The sequence below is a fragment of the Tubulanus polymorphus genome, chromosome 8 (assembly GCF_964204645.1).
Source record: "Tubulanus polymorphus chromosome 8, tnTubPoly1.2, whole genome shotgun sequence".
Lineage (NCBI taxonomy): Eukaryota > Metazoa > Nemertea > Palaeonemertea > Tubulaniformes > Tubulanidae > Tubulanus > Tubulanus polymorphus.
In genome coordinates this window covers 13,154,298-13,176,694 of record NC_134032.1, presented here as the reverse complement: position 1 = coordinate 13,176,694, position 22,397 = coordinate 13,154,298, and the positions used below count along the sequence as shown (strand labels likewise).

The 22,397-nt window shown below is 39.4% G+C and overlaps 3 protein-coding genes across 4 annotated transcripts; all 3 read left to right on the top strand.

Moving 5' to 3' along the window:
* Window positions 1-2,686: 2,686 nt before the first annotated feature.
* On the top strand, window positions 2,687-9,243 carry LOC141909749 (arsenite methyltransferase-like). 2 transcript variants are annotated; one of them, XM_074800348.1, is made up of 9 exons: window positions 2,687-2,770; window positions 3,321-3,658; window positions 3,937-4,087; window positions 4,225-4,361; window positions 4,496-4,565; window positions 4,928-5,009; window positions 5,101-5,372; window positions 5,466-5,561; window positions 7,010-9,243. In XM_074800348.1, the coding sequence occupies exons 2-9, from the start codon at window positions 3,486-3,488 to the stop codon at window positions 7,067-7,069; spliced, it is 1,041 nt and encodes a 346-aa protein (XP_074656449.1). In that variant the 5' UTR covers window positions 2,687-2,770; window positions 3,321-3,485; the 3' UTR covers window positions 7,070-9,243. The 2 variants fall into 2 exon arrangements, with proteins under 2 accessions (XP_074656449.1, XP_074656450.1); XM_074800349.1 differs by lacking the exon at window positions 2,687-2,770 and adding an exon at window positions 2,795-2,816 and having other exon boundaries at window positions 3,256-3,658.
* A 224-nt stretch (window positions 9,244-9,467) lies between these two features.
* LOC141909601 (hydroxyacid-oxoacid transhydrogenase, mitochondrial-like) lies at window positions 9,468-17,285 on the top strand. The gene is made up of 13 exons (XM_074800101.1): window positions 9,468-9,783; window positions 10,493-10,592; window positions 11,016-11,069; window positions 11,669-11,823; window positions 12,309-12,505; window positions 13,432-13,509; window positions 14,075-14,180; window positions 14,751-14,903; window positions 14,989-15,087; window positions 15,533-15,611; window positions 15,738-15,834; window positions 16,342-16,499; window positions 16,958-17,285. The coding sequence occupies exons 1-13, from the start codon at window positions 9,716-9,718 to the stop codon at window positions 17,039-17,041; spliced, it is 1,428 nt and encodes a 475-aa protein (XP_074656202.1). The 5' UTR covers window positions 9,468-9,715; the 3' UTR covers window positions 17,042-17,285.
* Window positions 17,286-18,299: 1,014 nt separating this feature from the next.
* LOC141910386 (kappa-type opioid receptor-like) lies at window positions 18,300-19,247 on the top strand. The gene has a single exon (XM_074801121.1). It carries the CDS (start codon window positions 18,300-18,302, stop codon window positions 19,245-19,247), a length of 948 nt encoding a protein of 315 aa, XP_074657222.1.
* Window positions 19,248-22,397: the final 3,150 nt, after the last annotated feature.

Sequence of the window (22,397 nt, the reverse complement as noted above, 5' to 3'; positions counted from 1 at the left end):
TACAAATACCTAAACCGTCTTATATGCTTGCCTATTTTTCGACGAGGCTCATTTCTTAAACACTTGGGGCCGGTTGCAAAGTCATGGCTTAGACTTAAGACCAGTATAAGACCAACTTACTTGTAAAGCCAATCTAACAACTAAAGACCAGTCTTAAAAAGACCACTCTTGGACTTAAGTCACGACTGTGCAACCGGGCCTTGAAGTCCTTTAACGTGCAATCTTTGAACGACTGAAGTTTGGATAATTTCTAAGTGCCTGTCATGTCGCTTGACTTTCAACCACATCTTACATGTACAGACGAGATTCCTTCATTACTAAACCTGTCATTACTTACCGTATTGCATTATTCGTTATCAACGAACTTTTTTGTGAAATTTGCAAATCGAAAGGAAACTGTGTTCAGTGAAATGGCGGTGCGCAGTGGGAGACCCCTTTTGCGCGTAATCTCAAACTCAAGCGGGTACAGATCAGTCGTCAGGAAAGATATTCAAAATAATTCAACGCAGGCTTAAACTGCAAATAACCCTCTTTAACCTCTGTGAAAATTGGAAATATAGCTTCAAGATATACTTAGATATTTTGAAATTAATAGATATTGCGATTTCATTTACGCGCGGTTAAGATATGCGGTCCTTGGTTTCACATCAGCACTGTTCTCAATATTGTTGCGTTCAAACATTCCAAGAATTGCCAGCAAATATCTGCATTTCATTTCCTTTAAAATGCCGTATAACTTAAGTTCATCGAGCAAGGGACTGCAGAACTATATGATATTCAATCTAAACTTATGTTTTAAAAATGAGCGCAAATCGTCGCTACAATGGGGACCTCGAGGGACCGCCACAAAATGGCGCCTAGAAACTGGAAACTTCTTTATTCTCACCGTTAGCTCCTTTCATATCGCTGCTTGTCTGTTCATTTATCTGGAACAGAAAGAAACTAGTTTTGATTCCATATCGACTATCACTGGCATGTCTGTGGCTTTTCTCCTTCTTTTCATTATTAATTCAATCGTTGTTTGAGTTGCGTATATTCAAAAGGCCAACAACATTGTCAATTTAATAACGAAAATGGGTTTCATCTCAAGAGATGATTGCTCGTAGGTTCGCCGACGCTTCGGAGGTAGAATGCTTCTACCGCGATCTTCATTTTCAAATAAGATTCATTTAATGCCTGAAGTATTTTCCCCCTAAACGCCACTGTAACAGATTTCCGATGTTAAACATTCGATATTGCGGATCTTCGATATAAGATACGGAGATATAAGATCTTACCTGGTAGTAGTCGACGGTTCTGCCAGTAACGCTACATGGGTCATCGTCCATAGTGACGTCATGTAGATAACAATTTCCGCCATCAGCGAAGGAAAAGGCCGAACATTTCTCATCATTCATGCAATTAGTTCCGCACTCGAAAACGCTGCGAACTTTTTTCTCCGATCGGTTTTGCGAATTTCTGCTCGATTCAAGTTTCGAACATTCGGGAAGGCGAGTGAATTTCTGATAACGAGTGTCGGAACGAACGGCGACGGTAACGAGGCATAAAACGACGAATGGTAAGAAATTCAATTTGTTTTTCGCGTCCATCGCGATTCTTCTTCTGCGGTCCGTTTCAAATCTTTATCGGGTTCTAAATGAAAGAAGTAAATAAAAGCGCAGCGAACATCCAGCAGCGTAATTTAACTTAATCTGATAAACTTCCAATAAGGTTCGTCATATACTTTTAAACGTTTGAAACCATTTCTGAAAAAAATTATTCTTAGTTTCTAAATGCCTTGAATCTTTCTCATTTCATTAACCTGTGTTGCTGCCTGAAGCTGGAGAATGAAAGAACGAAACCAGTGGCTACTTTTTATCATTTAAGCCGCTTTGAGAGACAATATAACGTACATTTTTGAATACATCTTACCGATGTTTCATAGGCAATGTGACTTTCTTAACCGAAAGGATTTTCTTTAACTTATCTGGCGATTAAAGCCTCCCGTTGTAGCAAACCGTTTGAATACACCCCACAGTTATATTTCATAAACATTATAATTAATGAACAGCAGATTAGAATGTTGCGTGTTTTCTTCCCATGTGGGGATTCTTCTTACCATATCACGGAACTGGAGCCGAAAGGCAAGCCAAGATCGTGTTTGTAGCCTACGCATTTCAATTTCAATTCTATAGTATCTTCAAACAGTTTGAAGATCCATGATGTTATTTTAAAAACATTAGTCCTTATAGTTAAAGCAGGACTTAAACATTCAATATTCCACGAGGACCCGCCATGTGTCACTAGTGTGCAGTATGATATCAACTACCGCAGATAGATGATTCTGCATATGGCAAGTGAGGATCAACCCGGTGTGCTAGTGTGCAGTAGGACATCAACTACTGTGGCGATAGAGGATTCCATTTATGGCAAGTGAAGATCACTAGGTGTCACTAGTGTGCAGTTGGACACTAATAGAGGACCCAACAGTAGCTACTGTAAAGAAAACTGACATCTATCAATTTTATTCTTGTTTTATTTTTATTACTTTTTACATTTAGAAGAAAAAATCATTACTTCCAGAAGTTAAAAGTTATCGCCAGCGTAGCAGTTTCAATAGAGAAGGAACAATCGCGTACGCTGCAGTACGTTTTTAGTGTTTCTTAATGGCTAGAAAACGGCATTCCTGTGTATAAGACTTTTATACACAAAACTATCGCGATACAATCCAAGATCAGGTACTATAGACACCAATCGATATATTTGTATGTAGGTTTATTCTCAAGTTTCGGTAAGTTAATTGACGGACATAACCAGGGAGGCCACCTCGATTGAATGTTAGAATATATATACACATAATAGTTGCTATATTAGGCCTCAGCGGAACACGGATTAACGTGTTCCACCCAGACACAGCCCGATAAGTGACCATAGTTTTTAATTATGTTTATATTTTGTTTATTGTAAATAGTAACCGTGATGTATATAAGATACTAACATTCATTACAACTTAGTCAATTTACTAACCGACACTCGCAGAATAAACGACGTTGTACATGTATTTACCGACAGCTGTCCCTCGCGTTTGATCCTGGATCATATTGGATTATAGTTACGTATCCGTGTATCAAAGTCTTACATATTTACAATTTAAAAAAAAAGCGCATTAATATAATCAAAAGCCATGGCCATTAATTAGGCTTTGTTTGAGCCGAATCCGTTAATCCGTATTCCACCATCTGGATACCGAATGTATTTTTAAATCTCGAAAACTAGTTTCTCTTTTCACGGGCCAGTTGTGAGAAACTCTTCAATAGCACTTTTCAATGTTTCATTCACAGTACAAACAATCGTTTGCCGAAACACGTACGGAAAACAAAACCTGAAAAACACGTGATCGTTAGTAGTTATAATTAAGTTCCTCGTGGGGTCGATAGAGAGTTTACAAAAGGCTAGAAGGTTATCTATATCTAAGGCGGGGTCCGAATATAGATAGTGGGCTGAAAATGGCGTCGACGGAACCCGGGAGCTTGATTGAAGAGAACGTGCGCGAATACTACGGTAAAACGTTAACAACCTGCGCTGATCTTCGGACAAACGTGTGCAAAACAACGTGCAATAAACATCCATCGCATATCGACGAGGCGTTGAAATTGGTGCACGAGGATGTGTCGTCCCGGTAAGCGGCAACTATTCCTTTATTTCTTCATTTTTAGAGGTTGACACTCGATAACAGATTTTGCCTATAGTCTCTCTTTCGAAAATTTGTTGTTTTCTAAGAGGACGTCTTAAATGGACGCGCAACTTTTTATCCAAATTTCGAAAAAACGATTCATCTGCGTATATTCTTTTGGTCATTTTTCAGCGACTTTTTATTCTTCACTTTTAACCTCTTTTTGTGTGACTTATATTCCAGTTCCTAAACCTGAGAACATTATATACACCATTTCTATCCAGATACTTTGGCTGTGGTTCAGTATTCCCCGACTGTTTGACAGGAGCGTCCGTGTTGGATTTAGGATGCGGAAGTGGTAGAGATTCATATACGCTCAGTAAGCTGGTCGGAGAAAGCGGGTGCGTCACGGGTGTTGATATGACGGATGAAATGGTGAGTGGACACTGGAGACCCCCCGTTTCGATTGTGCACTCCTGGACGACGGAAAATTATTTGTCGGTAGAAGATTTCTACCGTCACAGAAAGGGAAGATTATTGGCATAATAAGGTTATCATCGTTGATTTTCCAGCTGCAAGTAGCAAATCGGTACGTTTCATGGCACACAGAAAAATATGGTTACAGTAAGCCAAACGTTCGATTTTTGAAAGGATACATCGAAAATCTGGAAAATGCTGGTGTTCAACCAAATTCATATGATATAATCGTGTATGTATAAAATTTTAATCTGGCTTCCACCACGAGTGTGCAGTTAGCACTTTACTGCCAATCTTAATATCACATCTATTGTCTAAGGTCATTCAATTTCAATTGAATTCAATATCAATTCAATTCAATTACAGGTCAAACTGCGTTGTGAATCTTACGGCGGATAAAAAATTTGTATTCAAAGAAGCATTCAGAGCTTTGAAGGTAAAATCGAGTTCAGCGAGGGGTCCAATTGTGATAGCTTGGGCCAAATTCGGTTTTCGTATCTAGTCGACTAGTGGTCGGAACAAATAACCGAATGCGCTTGATTTTCGAACTATTTCCGGAATATAGTTCCGACTAACGGACATTCGGTTTCGTTTAGTTCGACTATAGTCGACTAACTCAGATAACCGAAGGTGGCCCTGAATGCCACTTTCGTTGGGTTTATAGATTATGCTACTCCGGAAAAGGTAAAGAGCGCATTCTGATCGAAACGAACGCGATGGAAGAGAATTCCGGAATCGGTACAGGACCAATCGAAAACTGCCATAAAAAGATTTTTTTTTTTCATTTTTCATTTCCAGGTCGGTGGTGAACTTTACTTCAGCGATATGTACTGTGACCAAGAGGTACCCCTCCATCTAAGCAGAAATCAGCTTCTTTGGGGTATGATCCGGTTATCGAAAGTCGACTATGCCATTATTTTTATCAAAGAAAGATTTCATAACAAAAGAGATATATATTTACTTTACGACAGGCGAAGGACTTGGAGGCGCCCTTTATTGGAAAAACATGGTGGAAATGGTGAGAGAGTGTGGGTTCAGCTGCCCACGTCTCGTCAATGCCAGCAATGTCAAAATCAAAGATGAAGAAATACAAAAGATGCTGGGCTCAGCCCATTACGTTTCGGCCACATACCGTCTTTTTAAATTGCCTCGTGACCGCGTAAAAGAATGCGTGGCAGTGTATAATGGAAAGATAGAAGGCTCACAGAAATTATTCTCTATGGATCATTTGACGAACTTCGTGGTATGGCTTCAAGCCAATTTTGCGGATTTCGAAATTTTCATTTAACGATGACTTAAGCATCTTATTAATGTACATCTATTTTGTTTTTGTTAGGCCGGCGAAGCGAGAGAAGTTGATTGCGAGCTAGCGACAATTCTTCGTCTATCAAGATTTCGGAAATATTTTCAGTTTAGTCCGAGCACAGGATTGGTAGGTTTATTCTAGAGTTTCTAGCCAAAAATGTCTCAGTTTTCATGTTGACTTACGCAGATATCGATCTACAGCTTGAAGCCTGCCCCCATTAAATATTCGCCAGTGTTCGATGCTCAAGTCCCAATACTCTTGTTTTGAACAAAAGATCCGGTGGACAAAAACCTATTTTTATCAGAAGCGTCAAAGGGCTTTAAGCTATGAAACACTTTAAATACACCCGACAAGTTACGTTCCATAATTGTAGAGTATAATACCGGTATTTCTGGTATTTCTTTTTTACCAGTCAAAGCTAGTGCAGTAGCGAAAGCTCGTGCGTCAAATAAAATAGTTAACCTATGAAGAACTACTCGTCTCAATTCAAAATACAATTGTTCACATGGCTTTTATCAATTGTACTTCCGATGAATGCTGTCTGTCGTTACCAGCTAAACATGTCATTTACCACAACAAATTAAAAAAGCACTGGCTTTCCGGGGATCCGCTGCGAGTTGTTCCTAATCAAATTGGCGTCCCTTACAAACCCACCACAACTGCAGGGTGGTTTGATTTTGAAATCGGAAATCTAAGTACAGATATAGTTGTGTCTATATAGTTCATTATCTCGCCTGGAAATTGTCCCGGGTAAGATATGCGTGAACACAGATGAGAACTAAACACAATCAAGCATTGGGTATATGTGTGCTCATTGGTACCTACGGAAGCCCCTAGGTGACATACGAGAAAACTTTTTCACAATTTCGACTTATTAAGTCGAATTTCGACATAATAAGTCGAATTTCGTGTTAATTAAGTCGAATTTCGACTTAATAAGTCGAAATTCGACTTAATAAGTCTAAGTCGAATTTCGACTTAATTAACACGAAATTCGACTTATTATGTCGAATTTCGACTTATTAAGTCGAAATTCGACTTAATTAACACGAAATTCGACTTATTATCTCGAAATTCGACTTATTAAGTTGAAATTCGACTTATTATGTCGAAATTCGACTTAATAAGTCGAAATTATGAAAAAAATTATCTCTTATGTCACCTAGGGGCTTCCGTAGGTACCTGTCTGAAGTAACAATTAAATTATTTTGCTTCTTTATTTTTCATTTTATCTCAAAATAGGGACTGATCCTGTTATTTATTTAACTAATTGGCGTGTCCCTTACAAACCCACCACAACTGCCCGGAAGTGAAACAGGGGGTTTGATTTTGAAATCGGAAATCTAAGTACACATATCGGTGGTCGATAGTCGAATTTACAGCATTTTGATCACATGACTTGGAAATTTCGGTTCCGGTTCATTCAGACAATCGTCTATTCAGCCTTGAGCCGGCAAGCGACTGATTGGGGTTAATCACGTTGGCTGCCTATCTTAATACATTGAGATTCTGGAGATAGCTATACTATAAGGCTGAAGCTCATTTTTCATTTTGTCCATTTTGATATTTTCTAGATGCACGAGCCGGACCCGTTCAAGTACGTCAACCGACCTCCAACTGGAAGCTGTTGTTAGTGTCAATGAACTCTCTACAGCTGTCATAGATTCACGTCATAATCAAATATTATGTTATTAAAAAAATCCAAGTTCTAATGCGTAAAATCTACGTAAATAGAATAAGATTTTCAACTTAACAGGCGTCACTTCTACAACGAAACGAACATTTTCTGACTTCTAGCAAAGTTCAGGTTACAGTATAATAATAATAAGTAATAGTATAACCGAAACCGGTCGCTTCCGTTGAAGAAAAAACACGCATGTCTAATTATAGCATATTGTATGAATAATGACAAAGAAGACATACAACGACGAAATAGGTGACTCATTCGCATTAACATCATTGCTTCATTCAACATACACCCAAACCGGTTTGGTTTTGTGTTTAGCGACAATTTATACATTATACGATTGTTGTGTATAATCCCGGTATGCTGAGTGAGTAAGAGTTATGGCGATATTTGGTGGTCGTAAATTTAGGGTGTCATGTTACGATTAGACACTCAAATGCGTGTTTTTTTTTCTTCAATGGAAGCGATCGCGACGCGATCATCAAAATGACGATCTACTATTAATTTCTATACATTGTAGAAAATAAACACGCTTAGTACACCATTTGGAGGGATCTATATGCATGCATTGAATTTAGCAAACTGGGTTGTTGGATTTTTTTAGAATATAGAGATTACCAAAGATTGTTCAAAATTAGGTTGTTTTCACAAATCTAATTCAGTATAGGACAATCAAATATAAAATCTAATTCATCGCATAAAACGCTACAAGCGGAACATAATCGATCATGTTTGATGATTATTATTGAAACCTCGCCGAGCTCATTAATATACGTTTCTAATTCGATATGATTTTTGTATTGCCTATTATTTTTTTTAAATATATATCTTAAGTTTATTTGCCGTAAAAGCTGAGCGGCCGGTTGTAGCTCCATAACAAACTAAATCACACCCACTGGAGTCAGGTGGGGGACTGATCAGTTTTAGAAAATATAATTTTTGAATTTTAAATTACAGGATAATGAAACATAATATAGATGTTAAGACATCTTGCAACCTAGGCTTATACAAAATATTAAAATTTCCCGTACAAAATTTGCGTTAAGACAAAATTATTAATGTCTATAGTGGAAACGGTCTTTCGAAGGTGTTGAAACGAAATGTGGCGCACTTGCGCCGTCTATCGGTAATTGGAAATTACAATTCACTAAATGTTCCAAAATGATATCGATAATACATGGTATATGTTCAAAAATGTATTAAAGAAACGCGTATCTAATTAATTTAATCGTATCATTCAAACATTACGATTAGAAAAAGAAGTAATTTCTTAGTTTGTAAGTACATGCGAAATATATCAATATGCGAAAAAACACCGGATTGGAAGATCGCAGTGAGTTGTTTAAAGGGTTGTTTCGAACGGGACATAGGCATTGAAATGCTTGACAATCTGACGATTGTTATAAAAAAGTTTTTTGATAGCCTCCATGAGGTTAAGGTGAAAAGAAATGTAGACTCTACGCCGACAGTAGGGAATGATTGTCAGATCTTTTGGTATTGCTGTGGTCATCGGACACAAGGATCTCGGTGAAGCGGAGGAAACCATTATTATGTGTAATTACTAACAATTCGGCCTTTTTAAATACGATTTAACAAAGTTACTAACAAGTCACGCGCTATTTATAAACCATTGGGGGATCTGTTGGATTTTCTAAAATACATAGGCCTACCGTACCAAGGTGTTCGAATTAGGCTTTGACGGATCGACGGGAGTGCAACTCTAAAATCTAGTTATCACCTAAAACATAACAACCGGAGCTTATCTGACATCAACCTACTGAAGGTCTCCGCCTACAATGATATCCATCAATGTAATAATCCTAATTGTTATAATTGCTCATTCTCCTGAACCCTCTAGCTTACTCATATAAACTCTCCTTGAATTATCAAAAATTATCAACTCTCATTTCATTTCCCTTTGTTTCTTCATTTTCCTTTCGTTTTTTCCCTGGGTGCACGCGACAGCGGCCCAAAGGCTTTGCTTGGCCCACACTGAAAGCTATAACTGTTCTCTCTCTCTTTTTAGTTGTGTTTTTTTTCAAATTGTAAATTTTATTGTTTTTTTTTCTCTCAACCTGTGTAAATAGCCTGTCATGCTTTCTGTGAATAAATTTGAACGGTGATTGATTTACGCGTAATTTTGTTTTTCACGTGGGCCACGTTTACTAATATGATATTGTGATACGTTCACAAATTGCCACATAAATTGCGGTTCAGATAATTAAATTGCACAATTCAAAATGTTTTGAATTCATAACAGAAAATAACTTAAAGTTCCAGAATGTACAGATAGAATGAATATTTGCAAACACCGAATTTTTTAAATTCGAGCGGCCCAGTTCCACGTGATTTCAGATTTGACTCAGAGTTAACTCATTGAAAATGAACTGATTGTTAAAAGTTAGTATCAACCCACATCGTTGGATTGAAATGCAATCTTTGGATAAGACGACCACTTGAATGACGTTTTGGACGTTCGGTTCGATTTATCGCGAGAGGTCAAGGCTGTCGTGGTACGTAACAACCCGGAAGTAAAATCGATCGACAAACCTGTGCCGAATTTAATTTCGGTACTGACGGGCGTAGAGTCAACATGAATGTGTACATGAACAGTATGAGAGACCGTAGTTTACAACTCGTCAAAGCCGTTTCAGCGATAACGTAAGTATTATCGGCATCGCATCGTCGGCAAGAAATGTAGAAAGAAATAGCCGTAGTAGCCATTATTGGCATTGCCATTTTGTTTCGGCTCGTTTGTATTTTTGACGTAAAAAAAAGTGTGTAGTTTTAAATCACCACAGGGGCTCGTTACGATAGTTGGGGGTCCAAAATCAAAGATTTGACCCAGTATCCTAGGTAGCACTGCCCACCTATAAAAAAGAGAGTTCTTTTTTCATAGCCTATGAAAACTAGTCCTAGGATACTGGGTCAAATGTCGACCCCCGCCCAGCCATCGTGGTGAGCCCCTTTGTTTTTGGAACACGTCTGGAATTCCTGATATTTTTATTAATTTTTTGAAATTCAAATAAATTGAATTCATGACCGCGGTATACAAACTGATCCCGGCTGTGACGAGGCGAGCTTTGTCAGGTCAAAGGATCAGGAGCCAACTAAACTTCGGGCTATATCATTGTCTCTGACTCTGTTCAGTCAGTGCCTAATTAAACTGCAGTCTGTTTACTGTCTAAACTGCGGTCCGTTTTGCTGTCTAAATTGCTGTCTGTTTGACTTTCTAAACTGCGGTCCGTTTTGCTGTCTAAATTGCTGTCCGATTATTACTGAGTAAAAATGCTGTCCAATAAAGCCTTACTGACTAAACTGCACTGCACTCTGCACCTCACTTACTGACTTACATCCTTCTCTTTGGTAGATGTCGTTGTCCAGCTCATTCAAACGTGATGCAACCAGATTTGCATATTTGTCAGACCAAGACCCACAGTACGACCGATAATACAGATTATGCGTTTGAGGTACGTGATATTAGTCTAGTGTCTAACCATTTTTTCTAAAAAACCTACCAGACTAACCCTTACATCACCAGGTATTCACACTGGTGGTGTATACTTAGGCTAGTACTTGATATTGAAATGACTCCCCTACTTCATAATAAAAAGCTCAACACTTTACAAAATTACTAGTATCATCTTGAAACAATGGTGTTTTAACGATACGATTGAAATTCCACTATCCAAACCGAAAAACGAGTCCGAAAAAGTTTTCCATTCCGAGCTAGGCCTAGTTCATTTCGACCTTTCAACTTTAGTCTAAACTTTATCTCATCTTCAGGAATCAGTATTCATGTTGATGAATTAGTTCCTTCGAGTTGAATAAGATAGAATAGTGTAAAGTTTTGAAAGTAGGGAATAATTCAGAATTTGTTCGTAATATTTCAGATGGCGTGTTCTAATATTCGTTATGGAGAAAATGTCACTCAAGAAGTTGGTATGGTGGGTATACTGACGTTAATTCTGACGCATTTTCCATTGTTTTGATTCAGCCATGTTTTAAGTGAAGATATTCTGAGCATTCGCGTCGTCACTCGGTCACAGTTTGTATCGCAGGGTCCGATCTAAGCACTTGTCCGTTTGTCCGGGATAAGTATATTCTCATCAGGGCAAGGTAATCATTATCACTTGTCCGCCGGGCTAGTGCAATTTTATGTCACAAAGCTTTTTTCCCACTCGATACAATGATGATAGTGCCACCAATCGGACTGCCTGTGTAGGGCAAGTATTTTTTGGAGGGTGCAAGCGAAACTTCAGTTATGCTTGCCCACGGGCAAGTGGCTTTCATTCTTTAGATTGGACCCTGGTATCGCTGTGAATTTTCTTCAGACTGAGTTTGTGGATTATTAGAATCAGTTGCCTTTAAACGAGAAAGACATGCGGCAATTTCATCGGTTCAATTGCCTCAAAAATCAATCGAGCCATATTTTGATTATCATGCATGTATTGAATTCATTTGAACACCGCAGTCTGTGGCCCCTAGTGCAGTTGGTTTTGGTACTATTCGCGGGTATTCACAGTATTTCGTTCATTTTTCGTAGGACTTCAACAATCTCGGGGCGAAAAAGGTTTGCGTGTTTACCGACAAGAATTTAGTGAATCTTCCACCGGTGAAAACGGCGTTGGAATCGCTGCGGAAAAATTCGGTGCCTCATGACGTTTTTGACCAAGTACGAATTGAACCGACGGATAAAAGGTACAGTGATGATTAACGGTGAAGTCTGTTGTGTCCCGAATCAGGGCCCAGTTTCATGAAAAAGTTGTTCGAGCCTAAAACGGTTTTAAGTTTGAATTGTTGTCCTCATTGAAAACATGAAGTAACCATTGGCAATTACACCAAAAATTGGAGTTAAAATTTTTTGTCGATCTGGGCCCAGGTCTTTTTTTTTACCTTGAAATAGGGATTGACTATGTTATGCATTTGATCGGTAGTTTTGGTCTGACATGTTTCAATTTCGGTGTCCCTTACAAACCCCAGCCACGCCTGCTGCATCGCAAATCAGTCGAGCTACGGTCGAATGTAGTTTTGATAGACTCAGGGGCTCACTATGATTTCTTATGAACCGTCATAATTTCGTCTATCCCATATCTGGATTAGGAGGGCTCATGATATTTCAAGTTTCCTCGTACAGCTGATAAAAATATGTTCAAAAAATTATTTGAAAATGTATTCTGTTACAGTTTCAAAGCGGCTATAGACTTCGCCAAAGCCGGTGAATACGACGCGTTTCTCGCTGTTGGAGGCGGTTCCGTCATTGACACGTGTAAAGCTGCTAATCTTTATGCCTCGAAACCCGATGCTGATTTTTTGGATTACGTAAATGCTCCGATTGGAAAAGGGCTTCCAGTGACGCATACCGTTAAACCTCTCATAGCAGGTAAACTCAACTGGGTGAAAATCTGCTGCCTCGACCCTGAACCCTTCAATCCTTTATCACCAATCTGCTAGTTTTCGATTATACACACTTCACGTGTGTTAAGAAATTTACCAGAGTTATTTTTAATTGAAAATGAACTACAAACCCCAGACAGACATTTTATCACCAAACAAACTAATTTTGCACACATTAAGTGTGTTCATTACCGGTACTTCACTTGGAGTTTTTTTGATTGAAAATGAACTACAAACCCCAAACATTAGACATTTCATCAGCACACAAACTAATTTGTCACACATTAAGTGACGTGTGTTCAGTGCTTCATTGGAAGCAGATTTGATTGAAAATGAACTACGACCACCAAACATCAGACTATTTTATCAGCATACTTGAAAAAACTTACATCTGAGACTCAATCTATGCTAGGCTAGATTGACGCCTGTATCAGTGTCCGTCACTTTTTGGATAATTCATCAACATTATCATGACCTTGCTAGATTACTGACTAGAATGACGTAAAACCAGGTCTACTGTATGTGACTCGTAAACGAAAAATTTCCATTCACCTCAAAAAAGTAATTTCGAATGAAAGTGATCTCATTAAAATGAATTTAACCCTTTCAGTGCGTCTACACCGAAGTACGGTGTACGAATCAGTGATGGATTTTGCTAGTACACCGCACTGCGGTGTATTGATTTAATGAGTAATAACTAATTATCTCTCTTGAAAGATGGCAGCACCTGTCAAACATTGTGAAATATTAGTAACTAACGATATACGGCGCCAGGGTGTAGACGAGTATAGTGCTATTCCCGTTATTCAACACACTAGGGTGAAATTTTTCAGAATTTTCAAATTATCTTCAGCACTATAGAGTATTAATTAGCCAGCACTGAAAGGGTTAATGTATCTTCTTGTTTTTCAGTGCCGACGACTGCTGGAACTGGCAGCGAAACTACAGGTGTCGCTGTTTTCGATTACGAACCGCTCAAAGCCAAAACAGGTGAATTTCGATTTAAAGAACTGCAAAAAATACAAGATAATGATAATAATAGTAATAATGATAATTGACATTTATACTAACTTGGCTTGGACATCTGATGCGCCTACCATCTGAAACACCAGTATGTAAAGCACTACGAGAGTCCTTGAGACCCACTTAAAGTCAGACCTATAGGACGACCCTGTAAAACCTGGCTGTCAAACATTAAACAAGATCTTTCTATGATTGGCATAAACCTCAACAATAGAACATCAGATACTGAAATCCTAAAACAAATTAATACAGATTATGAGCAATGGAGAAATAAAGTACACAACATATTAGCGCAGTGGCGCTTGCTGATGTAACTGATGATAGCGCAGGTATCCTAACCTGAGTGAGTTCAAATGCGCTCCAACTTGGTATTATTACCCCCAGTCTATATTCACGTGTCAGTCATCTCTCCCTGGGGAGAAGTAACATCCGAGCAGCGCGCTTAGGAGTCATCTATCAGGCCAGGTACCCTTTTACTCCTGCGTGGAGTTAAGAAGATCATTAATAATGAGAATTATGTTCATGATTGTAGGTATCGCAAGTCGTGCTTTGCGGCCGCTGTTGGGAATCGTTGATCCTCTACACGCTCGACATATGCCTGAACGGGTGGCTGCTTATAGTGGTTTCGATGTACTATGGTAAATATGTTAATGTGTTTGAACCCTCCACGTGCGCTTCATTTGGTTTATTGATCGTCATTGTTGATGATTGCTAAAAGGACTTCACCTGCAATATCTTCGATTTAACTATGACTTGATCAACTACAGGGATTTCACTAGAGACATTTTTTATTGATAAGGAAAGTACAAAGATTGGAGATTAGATTTTTTATCAGCGCACTTTCCAAAAACAGATCATCCACACTTCACCTTCGATATCTATCAAGTGCTCACAGGTTTTGGAAAGTTTTGGAAAATGAAAAAAAAATTCCAGTAATTTTGAGTGATCATACCACATGATCATATTACTAGCACCGAGTGATCATACCATGAGTACGGAGTGATCATACCACATGATCATACCACCGGTATGGAGTGATCATACCACTGATACCAAGTGATCATACCGCGTGATCATACCACCGGTACCGAGTGATCATACCAATGATACCGAGTGATCATACCACATGATCATACCACCGGTACTGTGTGATCATACCACCGGTACTGTGTGATCATGCCACCAGTGATCTGATTCTTTTTTTGTAGCCACGCATTGGAATCATTTACAGCGATTCCGTACAACGAACGCGCGCCCCGTCCTGACAACCCGATCAATCGTCCAGCCTACCAGGGCAGCAACCCTATCAGCGATATCTGGTCTAAGCATGCTCTGCATATTATGAAGAACTATTTCGAAAGGTTAGAGAATGAATAACATGTTGACTAATGATGACTGTTGATGATTGTGATAACATAGTTGACGCTATTGTAATGTACTTCACAGATCGGTCTACAATCCCAGTGATTTGGAGGCGAGGTCTAAAATGCATTTGGCTAGTGCATTTGCCGGGATCGGTTTCGGTAATGCTGGTGTTCATCTTTGGTAAGTTTTTTCAAAATCAACAGCCACGTTTGAAAGAAGAAATTAAGAGATTCGGGATGGTTGAAATCAGTTTAACCCTTTCATTGCTGACTAATTAATACCCTATAGTGCTGAACATAATTTGAAAATTCTGGAAAATTCCACCCTAGTGTGTTGAATAACGGGAATAGCACTATAGGGCATCTACACTGCGGCGCGGTGTATCGGTAGTTACTAATATTTCACTATGTTTGACAGGTGCTGCCATCTTTCAAGAGAGATGATAAGTAATTACTTATTAAGTCAATACACTGCAATGCGGTGTACTAGCAAAATCAACCACTGATTTATACACTGCACTGCGGTGTAGACGCACTGAAAGGGTTAAACAATAAAGTTCCTCTATCGTCTTCAGCTTTTCCTCATCATTGTCGTCTGAATGCTTTTACTCCGATTGCAATTTCAGCCACGGAATGTCCTATCCGATATCCGGCATGGTGAAATCCTTTAAAGCTAAAGAATATGAAGTTGATCACCCGATCATTGTAAGTGCTTTAATCATAAAACTAACAGGAATCCACTACGAAGTTTCCAGTAAAGAGTTTGAAAAAGTTGATCCTCTGGTAGCCATTATTTCATTATTACATGGTAGCCATTATTTTGTTCTTTAGCCTCATGGTTTATCTGTAGTACTATCAGCCCCGGCTGTGTTCCAGTTCACGGCTCCGATGTGTCCAGAGCGACATTTAGAGGCTGCTGAAATTTTAGGTACATATTTCGAAATATATCAAAATTTTGTAGTCGTAATAACTAGCTGTTTTACAATTACAAGAAGTTTAAGTCATTATGACGTGAACAACGGAATCGCGGTGGAGCTTAGAAAACGGCCCTTAATTTCTTAAGTGTACACCCGCTTTCCGTTTACCCTGTGTTAGAAGTGTATAATTATGCACGATCTTAAACCCTTTCAGTGCGTCTACACCGCAGTGCGGTGTATAAATCAGTGAAAGATTTTAATAGTACACCACACTGCGGTGTATTGATGTAATTAGTAATTATCTCTCTTGAAAAATGGCAGCACCTGTCTAATTTAATGAAATACTAGTAACTAACGATACACTGCGCCGCGGTGTAGACGCACTATAGTGGTATTCCCGTTATTAAACACACTAGGGTGGAATTTTTTTTTAATTTTCAAATTATCTCTAGCACTATAGGGTATTAATTAGTCAGCACTGAAAGGGTTAATAACAAACAATTATTCCATTGATTTAGGAGTAGATGTGACTAATAAAAAGCTCGAGGACGCGGGTCTTATTTTGGCCGATAAGCTACGCGAGATAATGTCGGCTATGAAAATTGATAACGGCCTTAAAGCAGTTGGTTTCACTACGGATGATATTCCTGCGCTAGTTGAAGGCACTTTACCTCAGGTAAGAATATTTGGTTTCTGGGTATGTTCAACGGGGAGTGTTGAATATTGAAATAATTCAAATTGCTCAAATTTCATGTTTATTTTGTAACTCCTGAATTGCGTAGTTGTGGCCATGTAATGTTTTTGAGCATTTTTAATTCAATTGTATAATACATGCAGTATCTAGTCTGCTGCACGCACCCCTTTTTGGTTATTTAGGCTTCTCATGAGTTCAGAACATTTTTATTTGAAGACGAACTTAAGACATTTTATCAGCAAACTTCAAAAAATGATTACTGATGCATTTAACCAGCTCCTAGGTGGGCATATACGTGTCCTAGAACCCTAGTTAGTCATCTAGTTATAAATGTATTTCGTCATAGAACCCTAGTTTGGAATCTAGCTATAAATGTATTTCTTCATAGAACCCTAGTGAGGAATCTAGTTATAAATGTATTTCATTGTATTTCATTGTAGCATCGTGTAACTAAGCTGGCCCCTCGTCCTCAGACAGAAGAAGACTTGGCCAGACTGTTTGAAAACAGTCTGACTGTCTATTGAAACGTTCGCTGGTCTCACTCAATACACAACTTCGCTATCGTTGATTATAATGTTGATTTTCAATAATCATAAACAAAAAGGGTGCTAAGAGTTATGAAATTTTCATCTGCTTTTCACCGTTTTCGTAGTCCCTGGAATTCTTGTAACTGGTATATATGATTTATAAGGTGCTATTTTCATAAATAATTATTTTAAATGATTGTTGCTTGTGGGATTCTGAAATAAAATTTTTTTTTTAATATCATATATTTGGAATATTAGTGTTATTCGCGGTACAGTCGACTTTCTTAGATCATCATCCTCGCTTGTCAAATCCTCTCTCGACTGGGATTCGAACCTGATGCAATTGCGAGACATGCATGTCGTGGGCTTCGCAGTCACTAGTCCATATACACGTGTAAAACAGACGCGGATCCCACGTGACCAATTAATACTCTCAAAGGTGATAGTCGTCACCAGAGGCGGTCGGGGTCCATCTTTTAAATCGAAGCCCGATACAATTCAATCGAAGCCCGTTACGAATCTGTTTTTTTTTCACATTCCAGAAATTTCATAAACTTTTCGCCGAGGTCCAAAAAACGCCCCTCCCAAACTTCGAATTTCAGACTTAAAGAGTATTCAAGCAATTAATCAGCGGATACGGTGCACGGCATGGCATAAAGATCCGATTTTGTTAATCTTACCATAAGCCGCGATACATGTGGAGTCTTACTATTCATGGTATATAGTTTATTTTTCATAGTAGTTTGATACAAAACATGTAATTATTACAAGATAATACGGAACAGTATGAAAATATGATAACAATCATTGTTACCGTAGATTATTCGAGGAATTAGGAAAAGCCAAAGTTGGCTTAAACTAGTCCTAATCCCTCGTCCATTCACTCCCACATGCACACCCTCATTCACTCTCATATGCACACGTTACCAAACATTAGGATACATATATACATACATAAAAAATGGAAACACAAGCAAGTTTATTTGAAATACGATAGAATGATGAAAAATGATATGCATAAATAGTTGTTCCAGGACGTATGAATTCAGTCTAGTCACGAAACTCGAGGCCGACATCCTAATCGTGTGTGTCATGTTGTATGAACCATTTCACGAGCGAGTCGTGTGATCGTCGTGTTTTTCATTTATTCATTACCGCTTCGTTTTAGTGAGAAAAAAAAACGTTCGTGTCTTTTTAGCACGATATCTATTTGACGATAGCGCGCGCACGTTACATCGAAATCTAACGCACAAAAATGGAGTCAAATAACACCGATGAAATACAGCCGCAATACACACGCGAACAAATGGCCGCATTGTTCGGAATAACGCCCGCTCTCGAAACTGTTGTTACAGTTGTCGGCGTGACGTTGTTCGTATTGGGCGTAATCGGAAATTTCCTAATTGTCACCGTTTTCAACGCAAAAAATCTCCGCAAATCGTCGTTTTCGATCGTATTCACGTCGTTAGCCTGCGCCGATACGGCCTACTTATGCACGGGCTTCATTCGTCGGTTGATTCTGTGGTTGAACGTCTGGCAAGTCGACATCAGGATCCAATCCCATCCGATTCTATGCAAACTCCACATATACCTGACGTACGTATCGTCCATGCTATCGGCGTGGTCGCTGGTCGTCATAAGCATCGAGCGCTGCATATCGGTCGCGTTTCCGATGAAGGCGCGGCTTATCTGCACGAGAAAGAATGTCGGCAGCGTGCTGGCGACCGTACTAGTGGCGATCCTAGCCGTCAATATTCACTATCCGTACGGATGGTGTCCTTTGGACGAGGACGGAACCTACATTAAGTATCTCAATAAATATCTAGAAACGGTCGACACTACTTTGAGCGTTATCATCCCGTTCAGCGTTTCGTTCACCAGCAACGTCGTCATTATCGTTTTGATAAAACGTTCGCGCTCTGGTCGCGCCGCCATGACGAACAACCGGCAAACGAGCGCCGAGAAGAAAAAGGACAAAGTAGAAAGCGTTACAATTATGTTACTCGTTACTAATTTCACCTTCATAACCGCTACGTTACCGTATAGTATTTATTTGGACGTGGTCGACTGGGCCGGTACGACTTTAGACGCGACGCTAGGTCTAATATCGTACGTTAACTACGCGATCAACTTCTGGCTTTATTGCATCAGCGGACCGAAATTCCGACATGAAATGTGTCGTCTTTTTCGATGTTGCAAGTAACATCCCAGGTCCCGCGGTTGTACGGCGAGGGTTTTGTTTCGGAATTATTGATAATGTAGTAACAGCTAATTCGCTTAGAATTGTGGAACTGGATCCAAGTGATTTAGATTTGTCATCAGTGTGTCAATCTGCTGCCCGCGGAACCACCAGCACCAAGGCGTCCAGAACTTTTTCATCATTTTTCATTTTGATCACATCTAAAACTATTCATTCATCTTATACCTGAGTTCAGGACCTCGCCCACGACATTTTCCAAGAAATGAACGAAAGCGAACTAACACCAGAAGTTAAACTGGAAAGTGAACTAGCAAACACCAGACGTTAGACATCATCATCGAACTCTCCGATACTTCACGTTACAGTGGATTGATAAAGTCTCAATCTATAACTCAATTCCTTTCAGTTTTTATCAATAAACTATCCGTCCGTTTCTATTTTTTAAATTGACAATATTGGAAGTAAATTATTTCAGACAGATAGGTAATACGATTTATCAAACAAAACCATCGCTGAAATAGTAGTCGAAGTCGGTAACAAAAATTCTAATAAGACTGGTCATAAACTGCCTTCATGTCCTGAAAGAACCCATTCCCGAAAGTCAGAAGGTAAAGCCCCCTGCTAGCGTGAATGGCCAGAGCGACCCCCACGCCGTGAATAAACCCCGTATTCATTTCGTCGAAATCTAATCCACCATGATAAAATATCCGTCTTTCAGGAACAACTCCTATCGTCTATTTCAAGAAATCGTGAAATCTCGGCGTGCCAGTAAAAACATTCACAAATACCCCGGACAAAACAGAACGGTGTCGATCTCGGACCAACGAATTGAAATAGTCGGAATAATTTCAAATTCCTTGCTCGTTTCCATTATTACTTGAGTTTTTAGTTAGTAGTATGTAGCAACTCAAACACTCAAGTGGTGTAATCCCTGGCAGTTTTTCACTTAGTGAATTGCTTTAATGCCTAATCATGACTTGTCTGACTTATCAGAACTAGTGTCCTCATGGACAGACTGACCCTGTACGCATGATTTGATACCGCCATACTCTGACCAAAATCAAAAATTGGGATAAGAGTAAATTGGAACATCAAGAAACGAAATTCTAATATGGACTTTCCTAAATTTACATGATGATGTACCGTTTAATCTCCAGTTGAGTATCAAAATTAAAGAAAACAATTTGTTTTTTTTTTAAATTATGAGTGGTTACCATGAAGTTTTTGGCAGAATTTCAGAGGATCGGTGCTCCAAGTAATTAAAAATGCCTCATATATCTCCCCTCAATTGAATCGAGGAATTTTTTTAATGAAAATCTGTCTATTGACGGGATTCTGTGATAACAGTATGAATGATGAATAATCGTGAATACATGGTATTAGTGGGTTTTCCCCAGTGCCCTTCGGCAATATTTTGTGACGGCATATATATTTCACCACCCGCTAATTTGATATTTCCACTGATGATCGGTTTGATTTTTATATACAGAAGCAGAGTCCTGAATAGTTAGTTTTGCCTTTAAAAGTGGCACCCAGTATCCTTCTTTTGGTGTTAACATTACATGATTAATTACATGAGATTTGTGTTTCTCTTGTAAAAATCATTGTTTTTATTTTCTTCATGCTTTCAGTAAATGTAGCCGATGACCTCCTGATCGTCTCTAAGGTTCGAGCCCAGTAATTACTGATACTGGTTCAGAGTGGTTCTGATGCTGAATAGAGGATGTACAGGGGTATCCCGGGTTCAAACCCATCAATTGCTGTGATTCAGAGTGGTCCTGATGGATAAAGGATGAACAGGGCTGTCCCGCGTTCAAACCCAGTAATTGCTGATACTGATTCAGAGTGGTCCTGATGCTGAATAGAGAATGTACATGGGTGTCCCAGGTTCAAACCCAGTAATTACTGATACTGATTCAGAGTGGTCCTCCTGATGCTGAATGGAGGATGTACAGGGGTATCCCGGGTTCGAACCCAGTAATTACTGATACTGATTCAGAGTGGTCCTGATGCTGAATAGAGGATGTACAGGGATGTCCCGGGTTCAAACCCATCAATTACTGTGATTCGGAGCGGTCGTGATGGATAAAGGATGAACAGGGGTGTCCTAGGTTCGAACACAGTATTTACTGATACTGGTTCAGAGTGGTACTGATGCTGAATAGAGGATGTACAGGTGTGTCCTGGGTTCAAACCCAGTAATTACTGATACTGATTCAGAGTTGTCCTGATGCTGAATAAAGGATGTACAGGGGTGTCCAGACCGTACAGTGCTGCCACTATGCTTTCACCAGCGGGATTTTCATACACTAACTAAAGTCAACTCTGGCAATCGACGTGCTGTCCAGTTATACTCCGTGACCTTAGCTTGCCAGAGTTGACTAACGTTAGTGTATAAAAATCCCGCTAACGATGAGCGTAGAGACAGCACCGTACGGTAAAATGTTGATATCTTAACAAAAGTAATTACTGATAACTGCAGGACACCCCTGTACATCCTCTATATATTCAGCATCAGGACCACTCTGAATCAGCATCAGTAATTACTGGGTTCGAACCCGGGACACCCCTGTACATCCTCCATTCAGCATCAGGACCACTCTGAATCAATAGCCAATGAAGGGCTTGAGCGGATGATTTCTTAAAGGGGGCCCGGCTCGGGCCAGGGCTCGAAGGGAAACGTTGAGGATTTTCTTAGTGGCCACACTGACTAATGATTGAGCACCAATTTTGGGGACTTTGCAAACAAATTGTCCCTACCTCATCTTAGGCCTTTTTTCCTTGAAATAAAGGAGACAATTTTGTTCTTGGATGACCATCTAGAACGCAGGAGGCCGAAGTGGGTAGCTTACAGAGGTAAGCGAGTACTGTGAAGCCCTTGCTCGCGTAAGGGTTGGATATTATCGGAGCTATCCCTAATTGACTCGCGTACGCAAATATTACAGGGAGTGCGTTTAACTGGAGTCACCCTTATGAAATCTAACTGTCAAACGAAAAAAATTTCTCTTCTGCAGCTTATTATTTTGGGCGCGTTTGTGCGTTGATGATTGGGTCTGGGTAATCTTGGTCGTCAACAATAGCCGACCCCCCAAACATAGGGTACGTTGTTGTTTCAAAAAGGTGTATGGCCACCACTTCCACTGCCATTTTTGC